General features: G+C 49.8%; 1 protein-coding gene across 5 annotated transcripts in view; it reads left to right on the top strand.

Annotated features, from left to right (window-relative positions):
- Positions 1–2,001: 2,001 nt before the first annotated feature.
- Positions 2,002–10,244, top strand: part of DOCK7 (dedicator of cytokinesis 7) — a 108,995-nt gene continuing 100,752 nt past the window's right edge. For all 5 annotated transcript variants that reach the window (XM_075508897.1, XM_075508896.1, XM_075508895.1 and 2 more), the window contains exon 1: positions 2,002–2,158. In XM_075508897.1, coding sequence (XP_075365012.1) covers positions 2,121–2,158 — 38 coding nt within the window. In that variant the 5' untranslated portion in view covers positions 2,002–2,120. The remainder of the gene's footprint in view (positions 2,159–10,244) is intronic.

Raw genomic sequence — 10,244 nt, 5'->3', positions numbered from 1 at the left:
TTCCAGGGCCAGACTGCCCTTTGCACCTTCTGGCAGTGATAAGAATTTCTCTTCAGAAATGTAGGATTCCCAGTTCTGGTATAAAAGAGTTAGGCAGTGACGTTTTCCCTTAAGGCAGGACTAAATTAGCCCTCCTTCATCTCAAACTGATGCCATTTTGGAAAGGAAATTCCATATGGGATGGGAAAGAGGAAACATTTCTAGTGGTCTCTCACGCTTAGGTCTGTTCCTGTAAGCACATACACACTATGTAGGAGAATTTGTTCAGATCATAGAATCGTAGAATGGTTTGGGTTGGAAGGGACCTTTTAAAGATCACCTAGTCCACCCCCTGCCAGGGGCAGCGCCATCTTTCCCTAGATCAGTTTGCTCAAAGCCTTGTCCAACCTGACCTTGAATGTTTCCAGGGATGGGGCATCCCCAACTCGTGAGGACGTAAGAAAGTAAATAGCTCATCATCCACGCTGTGTGATGGACACGTTGTGTGCAATTCTACATGCAGGCAGTCATTCAAGAGCAAAAGTCTTTGTCTTGGCAGACATTTGTGGGATATTTTCTCTCCTCCCTTGGAGAAGAGCAGCCCATTCTCAGTGGTATACAATAGGTCTTTGCTTTGCAGTATCTCCATCTGTGTGCACGTGTGTGCGTGCATCTGTGTAACGCATGACAGCGCATTTCTGTAGCGGGCCACAATTTTATCCACATGGGATTCGCTTTATATGTGCACAGAGTCTGATTAACTCCAGTGGGATTACTCCCATATGTATATATTTGCAGATTTTGGGGCCTGACATTCCCTGTGTAAACACATACAAACAGAAAAGCAGAATAATTATATGCAGCTGGAAATCAGTGGCTTCTGCTAGTGGAAAAATTGGTATACTCAGATTGCAGTCGCAATGTGCTAGAAACATTCACACAATGCAAACAGATGGAATCGGATGAATTAACACTCGCTACTTTTGGACACTTCCTGGATTACTATTAATAGTTCTCTGGTTTAGATTAATGCACAGCATATGTCGTGTAACATTGACTTTGAATTATCTGCTAGAACGTGTCCTAGGCTCAATCTTTTTTTTGAAGTCCCAAAATAGTTTTTTTTTTCAACTCCCCACCCTCTACCTCCTCTTCCCGTTAGGATGGCCACCTCAAATACAACACAGTTATGGAGGGACTGGTAGTAATGACCTGTTGGGATGGAAAGATGGCTGTTACACGATTCCAGCCATCATCTGAATCGCCGTTAGGGAGGATTTTTAGCCTTTTTGAAGGAAAAGTTGGCACCGTACAGGGTACGATAGACAAGAGCCCAGTCTCGTCCCTGCAGGCACATCCAGCGTACGGGAACACGGTCACGGCGTCCCTCAGGCCCATGCTGGGTGGGGGTATGGGTGGCCAAGGGAGCCGGCCATGCCGTGCAGACCCGTGACAGCCTGGAGCTGTGGAGCAGCCCCAGCGAGGTTCTTCGAGGGTTAGCCTGCGCGAGACCCCGGCAGCGGTTTGGGCTGAGGCCTCTGCTGCCCGCACCCTCCAGTTGAACTCTGCAGGTCTCGCTCGACGCCGGGGTGAGATGCTGGGTGGTGTGAGCTGGGTGAAGAGCCATTTTCCCTAGCCACGAGTGGATCTTCATTATTGCAAGTAACAACCCCAACCCACTCCGTTTTTAAATGGGAATAAAGCGGCACCGCGGCAGCGAGGGCAAGCTGAACCGAAGGCGCGTTCACTCTGCACCACGGCAATGACAGGACGCGCTCTGTGAAGTCTGTCCGAGCCCTGGGGGATGGAGGCCGGATCGCTGCCGGCTGCCCGTGCGGATCCCGGGCCGGCTGCCCCAGCCCGCCCCGAGGGCCGAGGGCCCGGCACCGGCGATGGGCCGGGGAACGGGGACGGTCACTCCTCGCCGCGCCGCTGCCGCCCGCCCCGCCGTATGTCTGCGAGGAGCGGCCCCTGCCCGGGAAGGGGGAGGAGGCGGGCGGGCGCGGCGAGCGCCGAGGGTGGGAGCTGGGCCGGCTGCGCCGCGCGGGTGCGCGCCTCCGCGGATCATTACGGCGCCCATTCCCGGCTCCCCGGCTCCGCCAGCGCTGAGGAGCGGCCGCGCGGAGCCCCGCAGCGCGGCCATGGCCGAGCGCCGCGCCTTCGCCCAGAAGATCAGCAGGTAGTCCGGCCGCGGAGCGCACCGGCGCGGGGCGGGGGGGGGACGTGCCCGGCCCCGGCCGCGGCCCCGGGCGTGGGGAGGGGCGGGCTGCCGGGCCCGGCCGGCGCGGAGCGGGGGGGCGGCCGCCGCGCCCCTGGGGGGTGAACGGGCCCGGCGCGGCCCGCGGGCCCCCGCCGCCCTGCCGGCCTTCGGGCTGCTGACAGGGCGCCCGCGCGGCGGCGGGCCGGGCCGGGCCGGGCCGAGCCGGGGCCGCTGGGCCTGCCGTGAGCAGCCCCCGGCCGGGCCGCCGGGCAGGGTCCGCCCAGGCCGGCCCCGCGGGGCTGCGGTTCCCCCCGTCTGCAACAAAGGGGTGGGGGATGCGGCCGTGTGTGTGCAGGGTGCCCGGCTCGCGTGTGCCGCTTCCCCGGGGAAGGGGAGGAGGAAGAAAAAGGAGGAAAAGAGCTGTTTAATTCAGCTCCCTGTGAACAAAGGCCGGCCGGGCGCATTGTGCGGTCCCCTCTCGCCGCACAATGGGCGGCCCAGCGCTCCCGGCAGCGCGGCGAGTGTTTTCCTGCCGGTGCGGGGGTGCCGGAGCCCGCCCCGGCCCTGCCCCCGGCCCGCGCTGCCCGCGGCGGCCCCGGCTGCTGCGCGCCGAGTTCGCCTTCCCTCCTCTGCCTGCGGCGGGGACGGGCGGCCAGAGCCCTGTCCGGGCGCTGCACCCCGTACCTGGGAGCAGCAAACCTGCCTGCTCGCTTCCTTGCTGCCTGCAAAATGGAGAAAATAGTTCCCTTCCTTTTGTGTGCCATAAGCAGCTGGTTAATGTTAGCACAGCTCCTTGGACGTGCAAAGCTGTTTGATACCTGAGGTGTTAAACATGCCTGTATTTCACGAAGTTTTTGTTTTGTTTTAAAGAGGAGTATTTATAGGAAATTACTTGCTACTACCAAGTTTTTGCAGATCTGTATTCCAAGTTAGGCATGTGGTTCCAGGTGGGAAACACAGTTTTTTTGTTTGCAGGTCTGACCAGATAGCATTTGGTGTCCATGGTACCTCTCCTAGCTGTAACTAGCAGCAGAGTGAAAGTGGGGACCATCAGTTTTGCTGGTGCTATTCAGAAGGCTGTGGAAAGTAGTGTCATTTTCATGCCGTTGAATGAGAAAACTGTAGGTACTGTTACAAAAGCTATGATTGAGCAGGGTCACAGACAAAGAAAAAGAAGGTCAAAGGAAAAGGCTGGGTACGGAGCGGCATCAATCCTACCCCACCCAGGATCTGAAAACGGGGTGAAAACATCGTTCCTCTCTCATGGTTCTCTGCAAACTTTGATGTGCACCAGCCAGGGGTTAATGTGGCAGATCAAGGTTTCAGGAATGGAGAGAGCTGGATTTGCTGCCAGACCATTTTTCCCGGTTCTTGATTGTAGTCATAGAAATAGTCACATGCGAGACCAGGGCTAGAAGTAAGAGCATAAGAGTTCTGCAGCCCTGGCAGGAAGTTCAATAAAATGGCCCTGGGGTGACCACTGCAGGTGCTCGTGTTTCTGCCTGCGTCGGGCACTACCTTGGTGCAGTAAGTTCAGCAGGCAGTAGCACAGATGTGCCACCTCTGTGCACCATTTGATCTAATCCGCTTGATGTGTTTTCAAACCAACCGAACGGCAGCAGTGCGTGTGTGTGCAGGCAGAGGTGGTCTTTTTGACACGTTGGATTCATTTGTGGAGTTTACTGTTCATGCAGGCTGTGCCTGCAGAAGGACCCAGGTGGTCTGCAATGAGGTCAGCTCCTCCTGGAGCAGGGCTGTTGTATCTCCAACTCTTTCTTTTACACTTACTTATAAGACTGCTGTATTTCTCTCTGGGATTTCCCATATTGTAGTGTTGTCTTCTGAGAAATCTCAAGTTCCAGGTTCATGGGCTGCACATCCAGTGCATGTGAAGGGAAAAACTTGTGGGCAGAAGAGATGTTGTACCCAGAGGTGCCCAGGCTGAGCTGAAGCCCTTCTCATGCTGACACAGAATATGCTGCTCTGAATGTTACTATTTCAGAGGATGAGAAATTCAAGCAAGCAGCATACGGAAGTCCCAAGAGCTGTGTTGGTGGCTGCTGGAAGCCTTCCCCAGTTCCATTGTTTAAAGAAGAATAGATCCGTTGCATTTTCACACTCTGCCCTCCGGTTTGGCTTACTCATCGAGGTAGACGTAGCATTTGTCTTATTCACAGGAAATAGCCATGCTGCTTTTGGTTTGCCTGATAGCGTGTAATTCAAATGGGATGTAATTCAGATCCACAAAGGTAAATTACTTTAAGACCTACCTACCAAAGAGATGCAAGCTTCTAAGTTGGTTATTACAGTAGTGGTGGAAAAAGAAACGTGAGATCGGCTGTTCTGTTTCTTAGAAAGACCACAGATATGGTCTTCGCAGCCCTGATTTACTGCCTGTGCTTTCTTCAACCAGTGTGGTGCACCTCAAGGGTATATACAGAACTGCAGTGCCAAGCGGTGTCTGTTTATTACTACTGGAATCTTTAAATATTGGGGATAGCAGCTATCAGTGACTGCTACAGCAGTTTCAAAATATCTTTTTAAGACTGTCTGTTACAAGGTATCTTTCTGACTAGGTCATGCTGCATGTTTTTGGAAGGCTTTAACAGATTTTTAGCCTGAACTTTGGCCATCGTGTATTTACTAATTCCTCTTGACTCAGTCAGAAGAAACTCCTGAGTTAAACTTACTATAGTGGGTTAATAATACCTGAAATCTTGCCTGAAATTGTTAATTTTTAATTGGAAATATATTGGTAATAAATTTTTTATTTAACTGTATTGGAACATGTCCTTCTGCAGCATCATAATACTTCTGTAGCTACATGTACACTATTGTTTCCATCTCGGTGTAAGAACAGATGTACTTCTGTTTAGTACCCCTTTTCAGCTCACATGGTATTTGGGGGACTAGAGGAGAGTTGGCGGAAGACAGGATCCACACTGGCAGACGCAAAGTTCACTCATTAAGACGTCTCAATAAAAAACAGTCAATACATTATTCTTGAGGAACCAGCTAAGCTGCCTGTTCACTCTCAGCGGGGCTGGGTGTTCAGTACCGACCAAGCTGAGCGCCGTGTCTGGCCCCGCTGGGGTTGTGCTGCGCTGTCCCCACTGAGCACTCACCCCTTCGCCTGTGTGCACTCCAGATGCCCGGTTGCATTATCCCAGTACATTTTCTGGGGATGGGACCTCTTGGTAGAGAAATGGGATGTGGAAGCCCCCCCACCAAAAAGGTCAGTTCTGAGTTCCTGAATGTTCCAGTAAGTGAAGCGTGTTGTATCCCAGGACTCCAGCCTTTCCAGGAAAAAGTGTGCAGGTTTTTTAGAGTTCAAGAACAGAAAAAGAAAAAATCACCCTTTAAACATTGCGTAGCATACACAGTTCAGGCAAACTCACGTAGCCTTTCACGTGAGCCCCTGTCTCAGTGCCTTGTCATTGCTCTTGGACCATCCTGATATCGGGTTATCTAGGGAATCCAGGACTTCTTCTTTGGTCAGACCATCACCATTTTGAAAGTGTCGTTCCTTGGAAGGAGTTTTGCTCTTCCTTTACTGCTCCCACAGTTAAAGAGGATCCTTCTGACTTGGAATAACATACCTGCCTTACCCTCTGTTATGCTATGCATTTCAGCCTTGCACAAAGCCCAGAGTGTGATTTTTACCACTGGTCTTTACTCTTGTGCTGAGAATTTCAGTTTTCCTGTCCCCAGATGGAGTTTGGGGAAAATTGTTTTCACCCTCGTGGGTCCAGCCCCTTCTTCCAAGGTGCTTCTGTGTGAATGGGAACCTCACGGTGCCGTGATGCATGGCTGTCTGGGGCTGGGGGGGTCTTCAGCAGAGCCTTGGCTGAAAGGGGGTGACCCTGCTCTCAGACGTTCCGTGATTTGGAAGTTCCCCATTATCCAGGGCTCTTACGTTGTATATGGACAGCTTTCTGGAGTAATCACAGCTTGTCTTTATGGTTTTGAATCGAGGGGAAAACACTTCTGTTCACTACATTCAGAGCTAGCATCTTATTTCTGCTGAAGCTCCCTTTACACCGATGCGGTACTGTAAAAGGTGACTTGGGAAGACTAAATTTACGTTTGTGTTCATTTAGAGCCCTTTTACATTGCTTGAACGATGTGTCAGGGAGACTGACAGCCGCCTTTGCCCTGCCTCAGGGTAAACAGGGATGGTGTGAAACCTGCACCCACTGAAACCGATAGCAAAGCTGTCACTGGCTTCCACGAGCACCGAATCAGGCCAGAAATGTAGTGGTCGCAGCAGAGTATTCATCACAGTTTATTCTCTTCCCACATCCAGATGCCATTTGCATTGTCAAAACACTATCACGGATAATTTAAAGTATTTTTAACAGAAGCTTCAGAGCAGCTTTTTTCTGTTCTCCAAAAGTCACGTTGTCTGCCCCTGTTCAGCCGTTGTGGATGTCTCATGCGGGAGTCGGCAGCGCTCTGGGAAGCCCAAGAAAAACTCTGACTGCTTAAAGCAAGTGAGAAGGCGGGAGAACAGTTCATCTCTAGGGCTCCGCTACAAAGCTGCTTCTTTGTACAAGGCTTCCTTGTTTGGTTGTTTTTTTTCAATGTGAGATGTGACTTTGATCTCTCCTGAAGAATCCAGTCCTGTGGTGATTTTCACAGTAAGGTATCTTGGGAGTTCGTTCCCTTTGCTGCAGCCTAGGGGTGATGCTTTCAGCCTTAATAATCAAATATTATCAGAAGAGCACCACAGGTAGCGTTGTGTGGTGTTTTCTGTTTTAATCAATGGTAAGGAAAAAGGGAACATGTCATCTTCTGTGTTAATTTAAGGACCCACACTTACCCTGCAGCACTCAGGATCAGGCTGGGTGTCTCCTCAGCTTCGGATTGTAAATCAAACCCATTTCACTCAAAGGGGAAGGAGTTCATTCTGAAGGAAACAGGAGCTTGGGTTTAAGAGGAAGGCTGTATCCAGGGCACGGCTGAACTGGCAGGGTAGCTCAAGGCCAGAGCTCCCCCTCCAGCAGGTTCCCTCATCTACCTCCACGCATACCTGGTGACTCACACCATGGTTCAGGCCTGGGTGGAGCCGTCTGTTCCTCGGGCAGGAGAGCCCAGGCAGAGCACGTAGGGACAGAGGGACAGGTCATTTCAACTGCAGCGGCAAGGCGGATGCAACCGGCCGGTGCCATTCAGCTTTGGGAATTCAAACCCAAGCATAGTGACTTAAGTAGGATAGATGCCTCCAGCCGTGTGCAGAGTTGGACGCAAGTGAGCCAGCTGAACACAGAAAGATGCTTTCACTTTAAAAAGTAAACTATGTAAATACAATTTTCTCTGCTGCAGAGAGAGAACAAGCAGCTTTGCTATGGATTGGCGCAGATGCCTCACGGTACCAGGCTGTCTTTCTCAAGAGGCAAAGGCTTGCTGAATGTAGAGTCACTGCACGTGACAGACAAGATGAAGAACAGGCAGGAGTAACTGTTTGGTAATTAGCGGGATGGGGAGAAGCAAGCAATTTGCATTGCTCTTTCAAAATGGGGAGGGCTGTGGAAGAGAGAGGCTTCCTCAAATCACTGCAGCAGATGCTCTAGATGACTGTATCCTGACCCACGTTTTCTGTGAAAGGGAAGAGTCCATAACCTTGCTTGGCATAACTGGACAGGTCTTGGTGAACCTTTTCTTGGGAAGGCAAAAAGAAGAACTGATATTTCCAGTATGCTTCTTAAGCTAAAAAAAAAAAAAAAAGAAGGAACAATTTTTGATTTTGACTGGGTAGGCCGCACAGAAACAGAAATGATTTTTGTGTGTAGTAAAGAAACATGGAAGTGCAAACAAATGGTTTCATTTTGTTATTTACAGCTCAGAGGACTTTGAGAATGACCAGTCTTGTTTTGCTTTAGAAGCCAGTTCCAAGGGGATTTTTTTCCCCCCTCCTTTGTCCTTTTTTTTTTCTTCCTGTGTGAGCCACATGCACACACAATAATTAACCAGTGAAGAAGGTCAGAAAGGAAGTGACTAGGGAAGATGTACTTTAAACATAGACATTCATGAGGCCGTGGGCTGTAATTAACTGGAATGTTTGTCTAAGGATCCCCGGTTACATGTTGAATATAAGATAGTTATTAAAGAGGCAGTTTTTTATTTGTCCTTTTAATTATCAAGAGCTTTAATGGCTCTTCTGTTCTGCCAAATGGATTTTTTTTTTTTTTTTCATTTGGAGACTATTTTGAGATTTATTTCTCTTTTCTGGTTGGGTTTGGTGTAAATACACTTTTTAACCTAAGTTGGTTTAGGAAGCATAGCTTCTCATTGGAAATAGTGCTCAGGATTATAATGTAACATGAACTTACTAGTCATGAAGAGATGCCATTTGTCATGGACAAACAGCTTTTGGAAATGGAGGAGGAGAAGGCGAGTGTATTGTCAGTTTTAGGGAAACTGTGAACCTCTGTGATGAAGCAGTGAGAAAGCAGACCTAAAAGTAGTCAGCTGAGGTGTTTTTTCAATAGGAAAATACTAATTTGGTTCTACAAAGCCCTGGTCAGGCCTTATCTGGAGCCATCAGAGTGATCAAGGGAGCAGAAAGCCTGTTGCAGGATCTGACCTTGCTTAGCCTTGCAGAAGGACGGCTGGGAGGGGATAGGACTAATTTTTGTGAGTACCTTGCAAGTAGGAAGGAGTGGGAGGAGGGCTGTTGAACCTAACTGATGATGTTGGCACAAACCCAAATGGGTATAGATTACCCATAAATACACTTGGTGATCAGATTACATTAGAAGATGGTTTCTAAATATCAGAAGCATGATGCTTTCCAGTGGGGGAAATGGTGTTTGATACGTTTGTGAATGCAGTGATACAGAAAGGTAGGCAAGAAGAGCTGTGGGTTAGACTGCAGGCTTGGCGTAAGTAGTAGTAAGTCCTGCAGACTCCACTCGGGAATTTTGAGGTCTGGACAGCAGCCAGTTACTTCACGTGGGAAGAGGTTTGATTGGTCATTGTGAAAGCTAGAGAGGTAGGACTACTTAAGACTTGAAAGTAGTGATGATGTCTCGGTCAAACTGATTGGAAGTTCTTCAGTTCTGACTTTCTGTGATCATGCTTCAGAGGAATTTTTAATATCCAGTGAGGTTATTAACGGGGCAGCAACATGGAGCAGCCGTCGATGTACAGCACGTGGTCAGAAGCTGTGCTGATCAGTGCCACCCTTTTGTTTTACCATGTTTCTTCCCCTATTGCATCAAATGACCTTTTCAGCGGAATGATGTCGGGTAGCGTGATAGCATCCATGCAAACTCATAGTGCCCCTAAGCAACGCTATAATTGCAGCCGAGCTTGCTTCTGCTTCAAGTTGGGGTAAAGCGCAATCGTAGCTGGAGTTAAGGGTGTATTGACAGGCCATGCTCCAAATACAGCACAGCTCCCAGCCGCTGCAGAGCCGCCCAGCTGAGGCCAACACGCAGAAGAAGAAAGGACTGAGAAGCCTTCTGGAGTCTATCACAAAGCATGTCTCAGGTTCATAAGGAGCCACCGCATGCAGGAGGAGCAGCGCTGACTAATGTGGCTAGGCATCAGCTGTGGTTTCACAGCTGAGGACGGGTTTCCTCCTCTGGCTATACTTTCCATCTGGAAATAATGTATGCCTCTTGAAAATGGGGAAGATTTTTAGTTTTTCCTGTGTTGTGCTGCATGACAAAATGCGGGTTCTGATTTTTCCGATCAGCCATGTGATGAAGGGCTGTGTTCTGTGTATCATCAGGAATTACACAAAATGCACACTGAGTAACAGATAGGGTTTAAAGCAGAGATGGTCTGCAACCCGGGGGCAAGCTTTTAAATCCCATCAGCCACAGATGCGTTGTGTTTTCCATGCCAAGCAGCCATTTTAATACATTCCAAATTTTCCTATAAATGCTAGCAGCATGCGTGGTTTGTTCTCATGTGTGCGTGTCTGTGAGCGTATGCGTGCGCATGGTGGGAGCAGGGAAGATGGTTCTTCTAAGGGTGATCAGACAGCCTGAATGTTGTCCGTCCCCAGCAGGAGCGGTTTGGTCTGCTTTCAGAAGCCACCCTCCAGAAGTGAAAA

The sequence above is a fragment of the Mycteria americana genome, chromosome 7, assembly GCF_035582795.1.
Source record: "Mycteria americana isolate JAX WOST 10 ecotype Jacksonville Zoo and Gardens chromosome 7, USCA_MyAme_1.0, whole genome shotgun sequence".
NCBI lineage: Eukaryota > Metazoa > Chordata > Aves > Ciconiiformes > Ciconiidae > Mycteria > Mycteria americana.
The sequence above is the reverse complement of the archived record's forward strand: the minus strand, read 5'-3'. Positions and strand labels throughout refer to the sequence as shown.